This window comes from Pagrus pagrus (genome assembly GCF_965226575.1).
Source record: "Pagrus pagrus genome assembly, chromosome: 16".
In the NCBI taxonomy this organism is placed as follows: domain Eukaryota; kingdom Metazoa; phylum Chordata; class Actinopteri; order Spariformes; family Sparidae; genus Pagrus; species Pagrus pagrus.
This window is the reverse complement of record NC_140200.1, coordinates 6,680,957-6,700,093: the sequence shown is the minus strand read 5'-3', so window position 1 is coordinate 6,700,093 and position 19,137 is coordinate 6,680,957. Positions and strand designations below refer to the sequence as shown.

Below are 19,137 nucleotides of genomic sequence, written 5' to 3'. Positions count from 1 at the left end.
ATACTTTATTGGGTATCCTGACAAAACAAATGTCCTTCACATATAATACATCTTACATTTCTATGTATTTTACACCAGCTGTTATAATTCTGATTCTGATTTTTATAAAATGTCTGATTTATTATGATTATGGTGCAACTAACGTGTCCAAAGCAACCACCTCTACCTGTCCCACATGATGAGTATCTCCACAGCATGTTTTGGTGTCGTGGACAAACCCATCAACGAGAAGCATAATTGTGTACGCACCTGATTCGCTGACACGTCCTCGGCCTCCGCTTATTGGCTACTGTCAAACTTGGCGCGCTGTGATTGGTCGAATTGCGGGAATAGGAAGTGTCTGTCAGTAGCAGGGGCTTAACATGGGTAGCTAAGCAGTGTCTGGTTAATATACACCAAAGGCTGAATAATTTGCGTCTTGCCGATAAACTCGGATGTTTTGTCGTGCCAAGAGGTACTCGGCAAGCGATTTGTAGACCGAGGAGTTTGGTCTCTTGCAACTGTAGCGCTGTTTGGTTGCTCTTTCGTGTGGCTATGTACGACTAGCTTAGCTAGCTAGCTAGCGTTCAACGTCAATTCAGCCACCTAGCCGCTACTTCTCTGCTAGCGTAGCTTTGCATTTGGGATTTTTTTTTTAGCTTGTTTGACAGCTACAGCAGCGAAAATTAACCAGGATATTATACAGAGAGAATACGGTTCCGTTTTAGTGAGCGTTTGCGTGAGTGTATTTATGCTACGTATCGTGGTGTGACATAACTGTAACTGAATGTTTGGTGATAGAAATAGCAGCAGTTACAGCTAGCACATAGTTAGCTTGTCGACAATGGGCTATAAACGGTATTTAAAGACGGCAAGAAGCTTTTATCTTTTGACCCTACTGCTGATAGTCTTCATCAAAGGCATAACAGCTGGTAAGTATGTCTGTTGTGTTGTATAACTGGTTAATACCTGCGCGGACAGAAGGGGCTGTACGAGTCTCAAACTGTTGCAAGCAGCTGTTTATATTTAGCAAACAGGTTTGGCTATCTCAGGTTCCTGTATTTACTTCTGCCATATTAATGCTTTCCAGATGAAGAGCAACACGGGAATGATGGACCAGAGCTAAAGGTACGTCGTGAGCTTTTGCATATTGCTCTTCAAGGTATCTTATCAGGATGATTGTCATGCAAATGTAGTAGAAAATAGACCAGGCCATCAGGCTTTTGTAAGTATCATTGCTTGGGGTGTTATCTGCTACACAGGGCATCAACTGAGTTTAATATGACACTTATCCCTGCTCAGTTTGTGTGTTACTTCAGGGTTTATTTGTGTACATGATGTGTGGTGGTTTAGAGGTGCAACCATTACCATCAAAAGAAAATTCATCACCAACTATTTTGATTTTTGATGAATTAGTTCAAGCAAGTATAACAAGCATTTGCGGGTTTCAGTTGAAATATAAGCATATGCTGAGTTTATTTGTCATTTATGATGATAAGTGAAGGGTTTTGGACTGTTTGTTTGGACAAAAGAGGTATTGAAGATGGCACTTTGAGCTCTGAGAAGTTGTGATAAGCATTTTTCACAGTTTTCTGACATTATAAACTAAATGATTTAAGTGTAAAAGTATTTGGCAGATTAATTGATTGTGAAAATAATTGCTAGTTGCAGCCCTAATGTAGACAGTCCTACAGAAATGTATCAATTTAAGTTGGTAAAAGTATGATTAATGATTATGGATAGATTAGTTGAAAAGTTTCTATTCCATTGTAATATTTCGAATGCAATAAATAAGACATTTTTAAATGAGCAGATAACAGTGTTGCAAGACTTTTGGGAGATAGAAACACTAAGTTTCCAAATAGTCTATGTTTCAAATGCTCTGTAAGACAGCCATCCTTTGCTTTTGCCTTAGCTGCATTCAACCTATTTTGATTTGCAATGTGATTCCCCGTTTCTATTACTTAGCCACAACTTCTTGTTTTTCTCTGCAGTCTTACCACGACCCAGACTCTGAAGAGGAGGATGTCCGTCTGGCGTCAGAAATTGCGGCTGGTGCTTCTGTGACCTCTGGTCAAGAAGTCTCCCCACCAGAAGAAGAGAAACAGACACCTCGGGATGGACTGGAGGGAGAGGAGAAGGAGGACCTGCCTGAGCAGCCTCCTCCAGTTGAGGAGAAACCCAAAGAGGGTAAGGACTGCAAGGAAAACAAAAAACACAGGCTAACTGGTTGGTCAGTTCACTTTGAGTATGCACTCAGTCCAGTTATGTAGTTGAAATCCTTAAGCATTTCTTTTTGCTGAGCTGAATGTATTGAACGTTGTGAATTGAGTTTTCTCTGTTTAAACTATCGAACACAGGCTCCGCTTTTTTCGGTTTGTTTTCTTGGCTTACGCATGTGTCTCCAAACGTCTGTGTGAGACAGGGATCATGAGCTGGCATACTGTCTGTTGCTGGTAGCAGACTGAATTTTGAGAAGGGTTTCTTTTGCCGGTCCAATTAAAGCTAGAAATGGATTGAATACTGGAAGAGACTTTACAACGGAAAATGTGGCTCCAGCCATCTCAGCAGTGAGGATTCAAGGTTTTCATAGCATTTGAAAATAAGCAGCTTCGTCTGGATATCCACTAATATATCATGATTACAACAGCTTATTATTTTGCAAGGCTTCACATGCAGTAGCTGAGTAAAGTGTTGTTGAGCCACCTGGCATCTGGTTGTAATGAAGTGAGATTAGAGTTTGAGTCAGTTTCAGATATAACAGCTGGCTGTTGTGAACTCAAAACCTCAATATCCTCATCAGTGTGTTAAGTAGTAGGACATCTAACAATACATCAGCTCTTATATCAACATTTTTGGTTAGCTCTTTGCTGCCCCGTAGCAGTGCTAGTCTAACTTCCTAATGTCCTCACAGTTTCCTCTTGTCTTAAATCACATCTGTTTTAAAGACTATCTTGTTTTGTAAGCTATATTGAGTACGAGTGTGGTAACCTGATTTCAGTTTTGCTGACTCTGAGCAAAGACTCGTGTGGTTTCAGGGTAGTGGCAGGTTGTATAAACGGTTTAACCCCATGAGAAATTAACGGGGCTTTGCACCTGTGGCTGCTATTGCAGACAGTTACATCATTTTACCCGGGGATTGTTAGTAATTTTCCTGCAGCCATCACTTGTATAATATTGAGATTGATTGAAGATGGAAATTTGCTGACTTTTATCAAAATTAACAGACTTTATATGTTGAATATGAAGTTGTAAACTGGTAACTGTTGTTTCATAAAGGAAAAGGGAACACGCATGGTAACTTCTTTTCTAGATATTATCATCAGTTTTGGTTACTTATTTTTGTTGAATCTATTATCTAATATCCTAACGTTGTTTTTTTTATTACAGTTCCTGTGGTGAATGGAGGTACAGCCCATGGAGAGCCGTGCATCTTCCCGTTCCTCTTCCAGGGGAAGGAGTACTCGGACTGTACCACTGATGGACGCGGGGATGGACGGCTGTGGTGCGCCACAACCTATGACTACGACCACGACAAAAAGTGGGGTTTCTGTGAGAGTAAGTAAATAGTTTGACTTTCATAAAGTAACAATTTCCACAAAGTGAATGTGACTAACTTTGAACTACCCTGAGTATTTTATGTTGAAGCCAAAATGCAGCCATTCATCAGCCTCAAATGGAAGTTTATTTGCTTAAATGATTGGATGAGCATTTTCCAATGTGGTTGGCTCATTTCCCCACATAAAGCCAAATACGTAAAGATGAATTGTTTCATAGTACATGTATTTTCTTTTGAAAAGCTTGACAGCTACTGAAACTGATAATGGAAACTTGCCTGAGAAAACATCATGGTTTCATTTCTAAAATTACTATTCCCCCCCTCTGCTGCCAAAGTGTTATGAATCTTTTTTTTTTTTTCATCTGCCTGCTCTTATTGGCTTCTCCTCTCTTTGCCTTAGCGGAGGAGCAGGCACAGCAGAGACTGCAGGCAGAGAAGGCCGAGGAGCAGTACCAGTCTGTTCTGCGTACGCTCAACGCCACCACCAGGAAGACTCAGAAGAAAGAGTGAGTTTCTTCTGTCTGATTTATTCTGCTGGGTTTTGAATCTTCTGTCCTGATGACATTGGTATTGTTCTAACATGAGTTGGATTTGCTGATAACAAAGGATGTCGTGACACAAACAAACATTTCTCTCCCAAACTTGACAATTGGCCTTAATTCAACCAATGAATCCAAACACACTGACGATGGCAGATCAATTAATATTATTTCAACCATCAGGGCTGCTGGAAGAACAGCAACCTCACACAAGCTGAGAAACACATATGTTGTCATTGTTTTAAAACACTGCAGATTTAAACGTATTCAGAGCAGACCAAGCCTTCTGTTTATGTGTAGTCAGCGTATCACGTGGTCAAAATGTTTACAGACCAAATGATTTGATGTAATTGTAAATTTTGTTTTACTATGCTGATATCTTTTATAAATAGCCGCTTTATTTCCACGTGACTTTTATCAGCACATCCTTATTTGCTTTAGGTGTCTTCTCACTTGTTTGTTATGTACACATCATTTTTATTATGCCTGTGTCAATCTGACCTCACCCGCACCACCTCTGCTTATCCAAAAACCCCTCTCAGATTATATGAAAAGCTGATGGAAGTAGCAGAGAAAGGCCACCAGAAGGCCATGGAGAAGGTGGCGTACGCCATGCTGTTTGGAGACTACATAAACCAGAATGTCACCAAGGCCAAAGAAATGTTTGAGAAGCTTGCAATGGAGGGCTCACCTAAAGCTCAGATGGTAAAGTTATCATCCAAAATGCTTGTGTTTCAGTTGAGAAAAGTGTTGAAACCATTTTGACCTGACATCTTATTCAAATATACTGAGAATGTATGCTTGGAGGATTAGTTTTGTAACACTGCTTTGTTTACCTCTCTGTAGGCTCTTGGCTTTCTGTACGCAGCTGGCCTTGGAGTGAACTCAAGTCAGGCTAAGGTACTTTTTTCTGACTCTGTAACTTTCTATGACAATAATGTTGTGCAATGTCTGACATTTGTTCATATATCACCTCCATTCTCTGTTTTTCAGGCTTTGGTCTACTACACCTTTGGTGCATTGGGTGGAAACTCGGTAGCTCATATGATTCTGGTGAGTTTGTGTGTCAGTGACGCAGAGACACAGTGACATCACTCCTTAGGTATAAAAATTTACATTTCTCCTTACTGTTTTTATTAGGGCTACAGATACTGGGGAGGTGTGGGTGTTCCTCAGAGCTGTGAGTCAGCACTAACGCACTACAGGCTTGTGGCAAACCAGGGTGAGCACTGACTGCAATATTTTGATATTATATTCAGGTTTTATCTTCTTCTTGGGCAAATAACCTGATGAAAATTCTTCTTCTCTCCACTCTCCATCACCACCTCCAGTGGCGAGTGATGTGTCCCTGACGGGTGGTTCGGCAGTGCAGAGGATCAGGCTGTTGGATGAGGTGGAGAACCCGGGATCTACCAGTGGGATGCTGGAGGAGGACTTGATCCAGTACTACCAGTTTCTAGCTGAGAAGGGAGACGTACAAGCTCAGGTAAATTAGTGTCATCATCAATCAGTGTCCATTGTTCAATGGAAAAAAAAACCATGATTGCATGACATCTTCAGTTTGTTTGTTTCCGTCCTTCATTAACTTTTATAACTGACAAAGAAAAGCAGCAAACCCTTGCATTTAAAAAGTTGGAACCAGCAAAAGTTTGACACTTTTTCATGGAAAATGGTCAGAAAATATTCATAGATTATCAAAATCATTGCCACTTAATTTTCTTTCCGACTACTAATCGATTAATTGTCTAATTGTAGCTCTAATTATGTGAATGAATATTTCCGATAGTAATTGTGCGTCATTAAAGTTAACTTGGCCCTTTTGTTTCTCCTGATAGGTGGGATTGGGTCAGTTACACCTGCATGGAGGACGTGGAGTAGAACAGAATCATCAGGTGAGATTATTTTTTATATTCAAAATGTCATTAAATTATTGTGTTCTTGTGACTGTCTTGCACTGGTTAATGCATTTCTGATGTTCGTCATCCATCAGAGGGCGTACGACTACTTCACCCAGGCTGCAAACGCAGGGAACACACACGCTATGGCTTTCCTCGGCAAGGTGAGAGAGATGCCCTTTGTGTGAAAGGTGGCGGAAACTAATTAATTTGAAAAGAGTTTTATTAACGAACATTTGTTGCCTATAAAAACAAGTACTTCATATTCAGATTCAGTTTTATTTGTTGCCCATGTATTCCACTTCTGTGTTTGTAAACATTATAACCATGTAGCCCACACTGTGTGAGAACTTGGAAAAAGCAGTCAGCATGCTGGAGAGCAGAGATGGTCTAAATTGAGTCCAAGATAAATAAAGCCAGTGATTTGGCGTCGCTGTTGCAGAGGCACCTCGTCAAGTTTTTGATTACTAACTAAGTGATGTGACTCCTGTGTCCTTCAGATGTACTCGGAGGGCAGCGAGTTTCTCCCTCAGAACAACGAGACTGCCCTGCAGTACTTTAAGAAGGCCTCTGACTTGGTAAGAATAAAGCTGTAGAGAACGTAGCACTCCTTTCACCCCCGGAGACGAACAAGATTCTGTTATTGTGCAGACTTTAACCTCTTCTGTGAAGCGTTTCATTCAGTTCTCATTAACTGTCCTTTTCATTTACACTGCTCTTTTTTTTCATCCAGGGTAATCCTGTGGGACAGAGTGGCCTGGGTATGGCCTACCTATATGGAAGAGGTGTCCCAGTGGTAAGAAATCTTTACACATTGCAGTTTTTTTGAGATCATGTCTAATATGAAATAAGGAGAAATGTAAATCTTGGATTTGTTTGGTTTTCATTTTGCTATCGAGCCACCAGAGTGTCTGAAATCAGAGCAGCAATTTGAAAGTCGTGTTTGTGTCTTCAGAACTATGAGCTGGCACTGAAATACTTCCAGAAGGCAGCAGAGCAGGGCTGGGTGGACGGACAGCTCCAGCTGGGCACCATGTATTACAGTGAGTGTATTACAGTCTGTATGTACACCTGTGCATAGTGTGCTTGTGGTACACAGCATCACCATGGCCTCCTGTCACAGATATTTCTTTTGTCCTTACTGTAAATCTTGTTACTCATCAGAAGATTTGAATATCCCTTTTCTTTTACTATCCCTCAATCTCACACAACCTCCTAAATCATTTTTTTCTCTCTTGACTGTAACAATTATTTTCTCTTTCAGTGGGTTCACAGTTTCACTCTTGCTTCTTGCTTTCGTTCCACAGATGGCATCGGTGTGAAGCGTGACTACAAACAGGCACTGAAATTCTTCAACCTGGCCTCACAGGCAGGCCACATCCTGGCCTTCTACAACTTGGCCCAGATGCATGCGACTGGTACTGGTGTGATGCGCTCGTGCCACACTGCTGTGGAGGTGAGACACCCTGGAGCTACACCTCCATTCTCTGTCTGTGTTTCAGCAATCACTCACTCATTAAAGCTCTTATGCTGCTTATGTAGCGCCTCACTTGAGATAAACAGTCTTTAAGTCTAGTCTTTCTCTACACTCTTGTATTGTATCACAAGTTGCAAAGTGTCACACTGCATGCCTGTTTCTTCGTTGCAGCTTTTCAAGAACGTGTGTGAGCGCGGGCGCTGGTCAGAGCGTCTCATGACAGCCTACGGCAGCTTTAAGGAGGGTGAGACGGACGCTGCCTTGGTTCAGTATCTGCTGTTGGCTGAGCAGGGCTACGAGGTGGCCCAGAGCAACGTGGCCTTCGTGCTGGACCAAAGTAAGAAAAAGAAGTGTTTTAAATGGAAAGCACATCAGATTCAAGCAGTGAAACAGTTAAAGTTCAGTCTTTTCATCACAAGTATTGAATTGTCTAACCCAGAGGAAGACAGTTGCCTGTACGTGTGTCTAGTTTCCTTATTCAGCTTTGTGACCACTTGGTGACCTAACAATGTATATTTTATGTAGTACTCACTCTTATATGCTTCAATATATAAGCTGGCTTGGTATTAGTTTCTTGGTAAACGATAGCATGATTAATTTTGTGAATTGTGATAGGGAAAAAAGAAGATCCTGGTGTTTGAATGTTTTTGTCTTTTTATTGATTGAAACAAGCAGAAGGAGCAAAAATCTTCAGTGAGAACGAGACCTACCCTCGTGCTCTGCTCCACTGGACAAGAGCTGCAGCACAAGGTGAGTCCCTTATCTATTTAATGTCTGTACTAGAGTTACAGTATTTGCAGCATTTGTTCTTCTTCTTACATAAAGTGAGCTAGTTGAATTTGGCTGCCGAGTTGACGTATGTGATTTGTCATTTCAAGGCTACACAGTGGCGAGGATAAAACTCGGGGACTACCACTTCTATGGTTACGGGACAGATGTGGACTATGAGACAGCGGTTATCCACTACAGACTGGCGTCAGAGCAGCAGCACAGCGCCCAGGCCATGTTTAACCTGGGTTACATGCACGAGAAAGGCCTGGGCATCAAACAGGTGGGCACAAAGATGTAGACGATTTATTTATTGGTCTCAGATTTAAAGATGCACAGACCGGTGTGTGATTCAGAACTGTCTCCTGTGGTTCTGCAGGACATTCATTTAGCCAAACGTTTCTACGACATGGCCGCTGAAGCCAGTCCCGACGCCCAGGTCCCAGTTTTCCTGGCTCTGTGCAAGCTGGGCCTGATTTACACTCTGCAGTACCTGCAGGATCTTAACGTGAGTACTGCCTCTTGTATTCTCCAGCTGGAGCTGTGACAATTTGGCTTTGAAAAAGAAACTCAGAATTGTAATTCAAGTTAAAAGCTTCATTAGAGAGAACTGGAATTAATCATTTGCGTCTTTGTCCTCTGTCTTCGCCTCATTTGGCTCGTGCCAGTTGAAGGAGCTGATTTCTCAGGTGGACCTGGACCAGCTTCTAGGCCCGGAGTGGGACCTCTACCTCATGACAGTCATCGCCCTGCTGTTGGGCACAGTCATCGCCTACAGACAGCGCCAACACCAAATCATAGTTCCCCCTCGCCCGCCCGCCCCCGCCCCAGCGCCCCCTCCTAGACCACCTCAGGAACAGTCTGAAGCCCAGGCCGAGCCCCAGGAACAGGAAGACACACAAGCCCAGGGCCCGGCCCAGGAGGAGGAGGAGGAGGAGGAGGAGGAGGAGGAGGAGCAGCAGCAGCAGCAGTGAGAGGAAGCCAGACGGAGCAAGGGCAGTAACAGACAGACGTGAGGCTCTGCCAGCCCGCCCCATGGAGCAGCCGCTGCTCGCTAGCTGAATACCAGCTAGTCCGAGCACCTCTCCCACTCTGCCTGCTCCCCTCCACACGCTAACAGTGCAGTCTCACAACTCCCTTTCTCCATTCAAAATACGCTGGTCCTGTGCTGAAGAAGGCAGTGGGGGTGTTTATGGACAGTGCTGTAGAACAGAGAGGATAACACAGATTGGGACTTGCTAGTCTGTGACTCAGGATACTGCCAGAAGCACCAGTGTCCTCACAGTGGAAATTGCCTTGTGGTTGCCACATCAAAGGCATTTTGGACTTGACTAATCAATATAGTTGGAATCTTTATGTGCATTAGTTTCTTTTCACTTTCCCCCTTACTGAGAAAATGACAGTTGAACTGCTTTAATCCTAATTTTGAGCAGTATTTAGAGAAAAAAAAAATGAGGCAGGAAAGTTTGAAGTAGAATAATTTAATCTGCTAGCCCCAGTCGAGTTCTTAAAGAAAGTCATGTTTCTGCATGTTTTCTCTCATCATCCTCCAGACTTTATTTTTTAGGCACCTTATTTTCAGGTATTGAATGAGTGAACAAATGTTGCGTTAATTTTTGCATTGCAATTTTGCATTCGTTAGGTATTTGTTTTAGTGGACTTGTCAGGTGTGCATACCTGCACTTCACCGGGAAAGAACGCTTTTGTTCATTCAGCATTTAGTGACAGTGCTAAAATGTTCTCAAGCCATGTTATGCCATTAGTATAAGAGGGAGAACGCCTGTGATAGCAAGGCTGGACTGGGTGGATATTTAATTTTAAGTGCACAGGTTGTTTCTCTCTCTTTTACATTTTCACCATGGCAGACACAGATGAGGAGTGAGAAGCTGCTGAAGTCTGTGAAATCTAAGCCGTCACAGAAACCCTTGATGCAGGTCCTGTTTGATAATTCATCCAGACGCGTCTTTCACTCTCCAAGCGCAGTGAAAACAGAGTGCACAGAACAAATGTCACAAGAACTGAGTCCAGTGAAAGAGAGTGAGAAGAGTTTTTGGAGGTGTTACTGTACATTGGCTCTGATTTCATTCTGGTAGTTGTTTTTTTGGAAGGTAGCTCAATAGTTCTTCTCAGCCCACATGCCTGTTTTTTTTTTTGTTTATTAAGCCTTGTGTTAGCCAAGGCAGAAACTGGAGCAGCCTTAAATATAGCAGCGCCTCAAACTCTGGATGGTTTCTACAGTAGAGGAAGTGGATTAGTTTTTGTGTGTGTGTGCGTGTGTGTGTGTGTTTGGTAACACAACTTCAGCTGTTGTGAGAATTTCCACCCCCTCACCAAAAGTCCAAGATGGAGCTTTGTGCTCTGCCTACACTTTCCAGCTCAGATGGACCTCTAACCTAAGAAAAGAAGCCAGACAGTTTTTATTATAAAGAAGAGAGAAAAAAAAAAGATTAGAAATTTCAGATTTTGTCACGCGGTCCATTTGTTCAGTCCCACAATATGTGCTTGTTGTTAGAATTATTGAGAGCTTATCTGCCAATACATCTGCATGAAGTGTAGGAAGTCGGAAAGGACGGTGAAAATGTTATTCGTAAGGGAAGATAAGAAAATGTTCCAGACTGTCTCACAGAAACATTCACACATCGGTGCCCACACAACTCACAATTTGTCTAAAAATGAAACACTGGTCGAGACAGTTGAGAAGACTGCATTTTTACCATCGCAAATACAAGTTTATAAAGAAATGAATAAATGATATATGGATATTTAATTCTGAATGTTGTCTTTATTGCCCGAATGTTAAAATGTAATTGTTACGAGGCGTTGCACTGCTGACATTGATTCAGACCGGCTCTCAGTGGACCGGCAGGTTGTCACTCAGCTTTAGAGGGTGGGCGAGACAAAGTGACAGCTCTGTAAAGCTCAGCATCGCATTGTACAGCCCTGGGGGTGACCCATTGACTGGCGCATACGCACTACTATGGAGTGGCTTTGGATCGCCGTGGCAACATGTGTGCTCACGTCCCACTCTGTCAAAGGTAAGTGCTGGAACAAGCAGGAGGGCAGAGCACACGTGAGGCTGCGTGCCGATATTTATTGTTACAGCAGCCTCTGAAACTGGGCCTTCTTTTAGACCTGAATGTGCTGCATTTAATCTGGTAACAAAACAGTGTTTATGTAGAAGAGCATTTGAAAGTAAAGTAAAGCCTGAAAAGACCTTTTTAAAAGTTACTTATGAGTATTTTGATGCTGTAAATGACTTTGTTAAAGGAAAAGTAGTTGTTTGATCGAGCTAAAAAGGGGCTTGTTGGGCCTTTTTGAAAAGTTTCCAATGGACGTTTTTGGAAATAATTCTCTTTAAGGCAACGACTGGTGGTCGGAGTATGAGGAGGGGATACGACACTACAGCAAGGAGGCCCTCCAGAAGGTAACGTTACACCTGATTTTATCACTGAATTGGATACAGCATGAGGTGGAAAGTCTAATTGTAGTGGCTGAACATTTTGTGTGCTGATTTTTAACATTTTTGTTCAATCAGTAACTGACCAGAAGGCCTCGATTGACAGATTTAATTTGAAAAAAGACACATTTGGACAAAATAAAAGCAACAAAAACAATATGAGCATGTGACAATGGGTAACCTACTTTTAAACATAAGAGGCAGGTTACCATGGGGGGCACACCTGACCGGACCACATGGACCAGCAGGCATCCTGAGTATGTGCACAACAAGCAGAGCTGTGTCACACTAAAGAAAAGATGATGCAGTTGCTCAAAGGCAACAAGTAAAAAGAGAGATGAAGAAGAAAGGTTTCACCTCAAGGCTGTGACACAGATTTGAATCTTGCCTGAAACTAGGTGATTAAAACAGGTTTAGACTGAACAGTGAGGCCTCTCTCTTGTTTCTTTCTCAGGAGTTTCCAGAGAAAACTCGACCGGTGAGCTTCAAACATCCGTTGTTTCAGTGTCCGGACATGAGTCCTTCTCCGTCTGTCCCGTCCTCAGGTCTGTCTATATCATTGCCCCCCACCACCCCTCTTAAATCAATCTGTTACCCAGTGTTGGAGAAGCAGCACTCACTTCACACTGGAAGAAATTGAACGACTGCAGAGCAAAGATTGGTCGACTCGAGCTGCTTCGATGATGTAGTTCAAACTAATTTGTGGAAAGAAAATTAACAAACTGAGGATGAAGTGAAATACTCAAGTAAATACTGAAGCAAACATCCCACTTTTGTGATTAAGTACAATGTTGAGTAAATGTAATGTTGTATTCCACACACTAAAAGTCTTATAGTTAAGACAGATCAGTGTCAGAAAAATCTGAAGTGTCTGTAAATGGATTTTCAAAATAAAAGCTCAACTTGACCCAAAATTATAACAAAATACAAAAAAGCCATATGCCATCAAACAATATTATTTAAAAATATTATTGTAGGAAGTGTCCAGTTGTTCACAGGTCATACATAAACAAAAAAAGATTAAGTGCCGCCCTATTCATAGTGAAAAGTGCAAGGAATGACAGATTTGAGTTACAGTAGAGAAGCAACTGTAAAATAAAAAAATCATTCATTACCTTTAAAAGCCCCGGACTGTTTGAGATTCAGTAGGTAACACCAAAAAAAACTTGAATCACTTCTAGCAGCAAGTTACTGCAAAATGTGGTTAAACCACTAGTTAAATCAGTGTAGTTCACTGCTCCCTGACGCTGAGAATCAATCATTCATTTCTTCTCCGTCTTTTCTTCCACCCTCTGGTCCAGTTGAATTTGTGAAGGTGGCAGATATCAAAGTCATCGCTGCCTTGGGGGATTCATTGACGGTAGGTGTTATTTGTTGTTTTATTTCTTCAGGCCTCAGTTGTTATACAGATTATGACAAAGATACAACTGTTGGACTGTTAGTATGCTGTTGCATTCATGATGGCTAAATGTTGCAAAATGCAGTGACTAAAATTAAAAGCTTCATATGAAATCTTGAGATAAATGTGAAAATGTCTCATAACTGAAAAGAGACAGTGCACTTAACCATGATCTTCAGGAAATAGGTGAAAGGAAGTAAAATGATGTCATCAGTGTGATTTTTATTTAAAAATAATAGACCTTTGTCACACGGTAACACCAGTGATGTGACTCCAGGGATCACTTTCATTATATATTTTATTGGAATTTTATTTTTTTATGTCATTTCTATAATATAATTGATAGTTATGTATACATTTTTGCATTTTATGGTAGAAAAACATGGTTTTGAACTCAAAATACAGCACTTTCTTTCTATACATGACTGTGGGGACGGGTAGTTCTGTGCTGCTTTGAATGTTAAATAACTGATTAAAAAACAAATAATGCCAAATTGATGGTCAATGTTAAATGCACTGTGTACAATTTAAATGACTGAATCGTCTCCGCGCGTTTCTCAGTCGCTGTGTCTCTTCTTTTTTCAGACGGGCATCGGCGCCAACGCCACCACTGTCCTCGGGATTCCCATCGAGTATCGTCATGTGTCGTGGAGGTGACAGAAATCATGTGTGACACCTGTAATGGAGCTCTTGTGCAGATAGTAACCCTGCTGCAGAGGTCCTGCATGTGGACGGCACATAATATGATTAATCATCGTCCGTCCGTAACCTTTTTCAACAATAGGGCAAACCTATGATTTAATAATACTAATAATCACCACTTTCTTTGACGTGTCTTTATCTTGCAGTATCGGAGGCTACGGCTCATTTCAGGATGCCATTACTTTGGCAAGTAAGATGTTTAAATCACTGGTGGTATAGAACATTATTGTTTTTGTATAATGTGCCATACAAACTGCAGACTCAGTATGTCGTCTTTACACGTTTCGTTTCTAAATACTCTCCAGACATCATCAAGCTTTTCAACCCCAACCTGATCGGTGCTGCTCCCGGCAAGACAGTTCACGGGATGCAGGCTCATATCAGTGACACGGGCTTCAACCTGGCTGTGACTGGACACAACACCTAGTAAGGACTCATCAGGGTGACGTGGACATTATTTTGGTTGTTAAGCAACTTTAGCTGTAAATTATATCTTTAGCCATTTGTGAAGATCCTTGTTATTCCTTCTTTCTAGCAACCTCCCCGGCCAGACGAGACACCTGATTGACACTATGAGAGGTTATGAGGTACAGTGGTGCTCTGTTTCCTCCAAAACATGATGGAGCTGGTTTATCAAAGCTCAACAGCTCGAATCTGAGATATCCTGCTGTCCCTGAATCTGTCTTTTATGGACCAAATGTACTCTCTGATGACCCCTCTGCTGTCCTCCTGTCAGGGTCTGAACTTCGAGGAGGACTGGAAGCTTCTGACCATTCTCATGGGCATGAATGACATCTGTGATTACTGCAAAGATAAGGTCCGTCTGTTTCTTCTTGAAACGAATAAAAACGTGCTTTTTATGGGATCTGAGATTGTCAAATTCTTGTTATTAATCTCTGCAGATTCTCCGTGTTCTCTCTAGGCTCTCTTTTCAGTGGATAACTTCATTCACTATATCACCGTCTCCTTGGAAATGCTTATGAATGAGGTAAAAAAACACAAGACATGTCTGAAAGAGTGAGGTTTCGGTACAGTGCTGGAATTCACTACAGCGAGGGCGTCTTCTCCTTGTTGTGCTCCAGGTTCCTCGTATGATCGTAAATGTCGCTCAGATCCTGCCCATGCAGACTCTGAGGGAGGTGCAGAAGCCCACCCCGGGGTGCCTGCTGCAAAGGTGAGACGCTCCTTAAGTAGAAGACATCATGTATTAAAACTAACAGAAACAATCTGTAATGTGTGTCTCACACAGTTTTTGCAGGAGACAAGGATCCTTAAAATGGCACCTTTTTTTACTCTCATTTTGTGAAAACACAAAGAAAGACACGATAACATGATAACCAAAGAAACTGAAGGAGTCAAAGCAGAAGTGAAAACAAAGGTGGTTTATTTTCTGCTCAACATAATGCTTTGAATCATCACAAAGGTTCTCAACGTGTGGGGGAGGATGAGAGAAGGTGGTGCCAAACAAACAGAGATGAATATAACCAAACTAGACCTGACTAATTCCTACCTCAGGCAATAGAAAAACTCACTTATCACTGACTTATCTAAAAAGAAAAAAGAAAAGTGTAAAGGGTAACCCAACTTACCGATAGTCCTGCAGCTCCCACCGCAGACCTTTTTCTATTATTCTTCACAAGTCTGCTCAGACAATGCAGCGCAGCATCAAAGGGTCAAAGAGAAAAGAGCAGGGTATAACCAGAGCCCTCGAGTGGAGAGAGTCGCTACAACTGAATTTCCAAAGGCAGATCGTTGAGAATACAGAGAGACAGGAGTATAATGTTTGGCAGTTCCTAGTTAATACCTGATTTACTGATTTATCGGTTTACAGTACTCGGCTGCTAGTATTTGCAGCTAACGTCTGGGAACTACTGAGAGGCTCCACGATCTGCCATCGTCCACAAGGAAAAATATGGAGATGATGGGATTCTCTCTACTGAGAAAACAAAAAGTGAATGTTCTGAATGTTGATTGGACAGCTCAACATCTGAGAGAATCAATGGGCAGCATGACCAGACTGCACAGGTGGAAATCAATCATGTAGCTGGCACCTGAAGAGATGACAGGGGACGGGGGAGAGAAAAAACTCAACAGCACCACTTCCTTCTCCCTCTTTAAAAATGACAGAACAAACGAACATTGAACTCATTTTCTTTTCACAAGTTAAACATGTGTAGAGGCTTTAAAGCAGCCGAATCCTGCAGCAGAAGCACAATCTCCTGTATATGTACACGACGTGTGGTCCTGGTCCTTTCCTTGCTCCTAATCTTGCAATTTTTAGTATTAATCACAGGAATTACTAACATCATATAACATTTTTGTTAATTTTGCATCTGAATGACCTTTTTTTTTTGTTTATTACTCTAATTTAGGTCTTTCTGCTCGTGCCTGATAGAGCCAGAAGCCAAGTCTCCTGAACTGCAGGAGCTAATAGAAGTTAATCTGGAGTTTCAGGTACAGTTTATACACCTCTCAATAATGGGAAACGTCTTTTTTAATAAATATAAACCACCCTGCAAGATCCGAACTCACTCTCTAATCAAACACTATAATGTACAAACTGGTGCATGCACCCAAAACATTACGTGTTGATTTCATGTAAACAATGATTGCTGTTATTATAAATCAATGGAAAAGGCAGATAAATAGATTTTCATGTCACTTTCATCCACAGAAAAGACTTGAGGAGCTGCTGTTCAGCGACCGTTTCTTCAGGGACGACTTTGCCGTCGTTCTTCAGCCCTTCCTGAAACACGCTGACCCTCCCCGCCTCCCGGTAATATCCTCACTCCATCGACCACGACAATATGTGTCACCAGATGAATCAGTGAGAAACATCACACAGAAAACAATTGAATCATCCCGAGTGTGACAGCTGTAGCATTTGGCTTTGTTAACTTGCGGCTGAATGTGAGAGTTTTTCACCGACAACACACTCCATCAGCCCGTCTACACTTACATGTGTGTATGTTTTGTCTCCATGAGCAGAACGGGAAGATCGATATGACCTTCTTCACTCACGACTGCTTCCACTTCACCATAAAGGGGCACGAGGAGCTGGCCAAGGGGCTGTGGAACAACATGGTGAACAATGAGTGGCACTGCTTGTATTTCATGACACACAGGAAGGTTAAAGGTCAACAATCAACCCACTCACACCTGGGAGGATTTAATGTGTGGAGTAAAATCTGTGCTCACAAAAGGAGGAAAAAATAATCATAGAGAGAAAAGCTGCAGATCAAGTGTACCTGCAAGAAACTGATTTAGTTAGATTTACTCTGGTGAAATGCTGCCCCCTATTTGATTGGAGGATAAATTCAACAGGTGGCCAGTCCTTACATATTGCACCTTTTAAGCAGGCTATAAATGATTGCAGTGTTTCGTTTTAGTGCTTATAAATTTCTAATCTAATCATAAATGTGTAATTATTAACACTTATATAATTTAATTAACACTTTCCTTAATACGCATCTTATTAAAGCCTTATTTCATATTATCTAATGCTTATTTCAGGGACTCACAGGGGTTTCAATATATTTCAAAATAGAGGACTTATTTTTTTGTCTCTCTGTCTTCTGCTCGCAGTTTCAGCCCGAAGGAGGGAAAATGATTGTGAGCAGCTTCTCCGACCCCATCAGTCTCATCTGTCCACCTATGGTAGGACAATGTTATCGCGCATCTGACCGAGTGACCGCGTCTTTAACCTGAAAGCTTTCATGCATTTTTAACGAGACAGCTAAAGCAAAGATTCAAACGACCTGTGTTCTTGTGTTATATTGAGGGAAAAAGGACAAGCTGCATTTTTCAAAGGATGTTGGCTTTTATGGTAATTCGGCACCTTTTGAAGGTGCACAGGATTAAAATAATCGTTCAGAAACTTTCTTAAGACGGATAATCAGTCCCAGTTTACATTTTACAGCCATTTTTATTTATGAATATTATGCTAATGCAGTTTCCAGCAGATTTAGTGTTGGTCCATTAAGGGGAAGCTCAGACCTCGGAGACTTTCATGTCAGTTGTTCAACAGCAACATTTTAATGCTAGAATTGACCTACTTCACCGTTTCCTCGATGTACCGTACTCACTGTTTGTCCTCTGGGTTCTGGGTTTGTTTTTCTTGTCCAGACAGTCCCTGTATGCAGCTGCTTTACCATGCAACAATAATATGAATAAGACCCAAAGGAAAGTAATTAAATAAGTAGATTAAATATTCATCCTAATTTGCAAGTCTGCACTTTGATTTAATCACAGCTGTGACGGAGTAGAAACCAGTGTCTGTCTGGGTGATTGTAAATGCATGTTAAAACGAGATAATGCTTTGGGAAATGGTCCTCGGTTCTGTGCAATTAACGAGCTGAAACACTCACACTCAACCTCTCTGCGTCTCCTCTGAAGGAACACCCATATATCTTCACCCGACCGATCGCAGCCAAGTCCAGCCAGCCTCCACTGCAGTCTGACGCTCTGTCACAGGCAGCTGTCTTCCTCCTGCTCTCTCTCCTCGTGGGTTTGGGATGTCTCGGACTCGTGTAGCTTTCACTTTGCTGGACTATTTTACAAGCCTGTCACTGCTACATTGGTTACTGTTGAGACGATACAGTGGATCACCTGCAGAAGAGAGTTCGTGAGCCACTCTTTGCAACTTTGCATGTCCGTGGCCCCTGAATAGCAGCACAGAGGACATTACTGTGTTTTTTTAAAAGATCTGAAACCCCAGAGTTAACGTGACAGAGGATCCTGCCTCCTGGATATTTCATTTTTAGGCAGTTGGAGGTGGTGAGCAGAAAGTTTTCTGTTTTGCCTTTAAAATTTTAGTTCACCAAGCACCGAGATGTTTGACCTGCTTTGACCACACACACCGACCGCGGGGACGATCTTCTGCGTTTCTCTCACACTTGTAATTAAAATAATACACTGTAGGTGTTTTTTTTTTTTTTTTTTTTAAGGAAAAGTCTTGCTGCTTTGACTTAACTGCAGATTTTGTAACTAGGGAAACATCAAGTAACAACTTTTTGAATTGTTCATGTGACATTTATACATTCATACATAAGACATTAAACTAATTAGACTTCCTCCACAGCCTGTGAGTGTGTGTTCAATCTTTTGTTTTATTTGCCTGTTTATATTTATAGAATAAAAATAAAACTTGTCTGATATTAAAGGGTCACTCCAGCAATTTTACACATTAAAGTGTGTTTGCAGGTCTTGGGGAGTACAATGAAAAAAGTAATATGAAAGTAGTATAACGTTTTTTGTGGCTCCAGAGGAAGCCGCATGTAATCTGACAAATTGCCTCCAGTGATGTCACTCAGTGGCGAAGTTGCATTGTGGGTAAAGCAGTCCACCAGTCTAGTGTTGCATT

The 19,137-nt window shown here is 41.7% G+C and overlaps 2 protein-coding genes across 3 annotated transcripts; both read left to right on the top strand.

The window, feature by feature from the left end:
- The first annotated feature begins 336 nt into the window (after positions 1–336).
- sel1l (SEL1L adaptor subunit of SYVN1 ubiquitin ligase) lies at positions 337–10,984 on the top strand. 2 transcript variants are annotated; one of them, XM_084377363.1, is made up of 21 exons: positions 337–911; positions 1,070–1,107; positions 1,974–2,169; positions 3,370–3,537; positions 3,939–4,044; positions 4,620–4,782; positions 4,924–4,977; positions 5,071–5,130; positions 5,218–5,299; positions 5,409–5,563; positions 5,913–5,969; positions 6,068–6,136; positions 6,473–6,550; positions 6,706–6,768; positions 6,928–7,015; positions 7,280–7,428; positions 7,621–7,786; positions 8,125–8,199; positions 8,328–8,500; positions 8,597–8,725; positions 8,886–10,984. In XM_084377363.1, the coding sequence occupies exons 1-21, from the start codon at positions 824–826 to the stop codon at positions 9,189–9,191; spliced, it is 2,463 nt and encodes an 820-aa protein (XP_084233489.1). In that variant the 5' UTR covers positions 337–823; the 3' UTR covers positions 9,192–10,984. The 2 variants fall into 2 exon arrangements, with proteins under 2 accessions (XP_084233489.1, XP_084233488.1); XM_084377362.1 differs by having other exon boundaries at positions 8,122–8,199.
- Positions 10,985–11,194: 210 nt separating this feature from the next.
- LOC311271344 (phospholipase B1, membrane-associated) lies at positions 11,195–18,797 on the top strand (the record flags this gene model as incomplete). Its single annotated transcript, XM_084376959.1, has 16 exons — positions 11,195–11,252; positions 11,577–11,641; positions 12,129–12,219; positions 12,976–13,034; positions 13,659–13,726; positions 13,922–13,965; positions 14,081–14,201; positions 14,311–14,362; positions 14,512–14,592; positions 14,698–14,763; positions 14,858–14,949; positions 16,148–16,229; positions 16,450–16,551; positions 16,764–16,859; positions 17,361–17,432; positions 18,171–18,797. The coding sequence occupies 16 exons, from the start codon at positions 11,195–11,197 to the stop codon at positions 18,306–18,308; spliced, it is 1,287 nt and encodes a 428-aa protein (XP_084233085.1). The 3' UTR covers positions 18,309–18,797.
- Between the last annotated feature and the right edge of the window lie 340 nt (positions 18,798–19,137).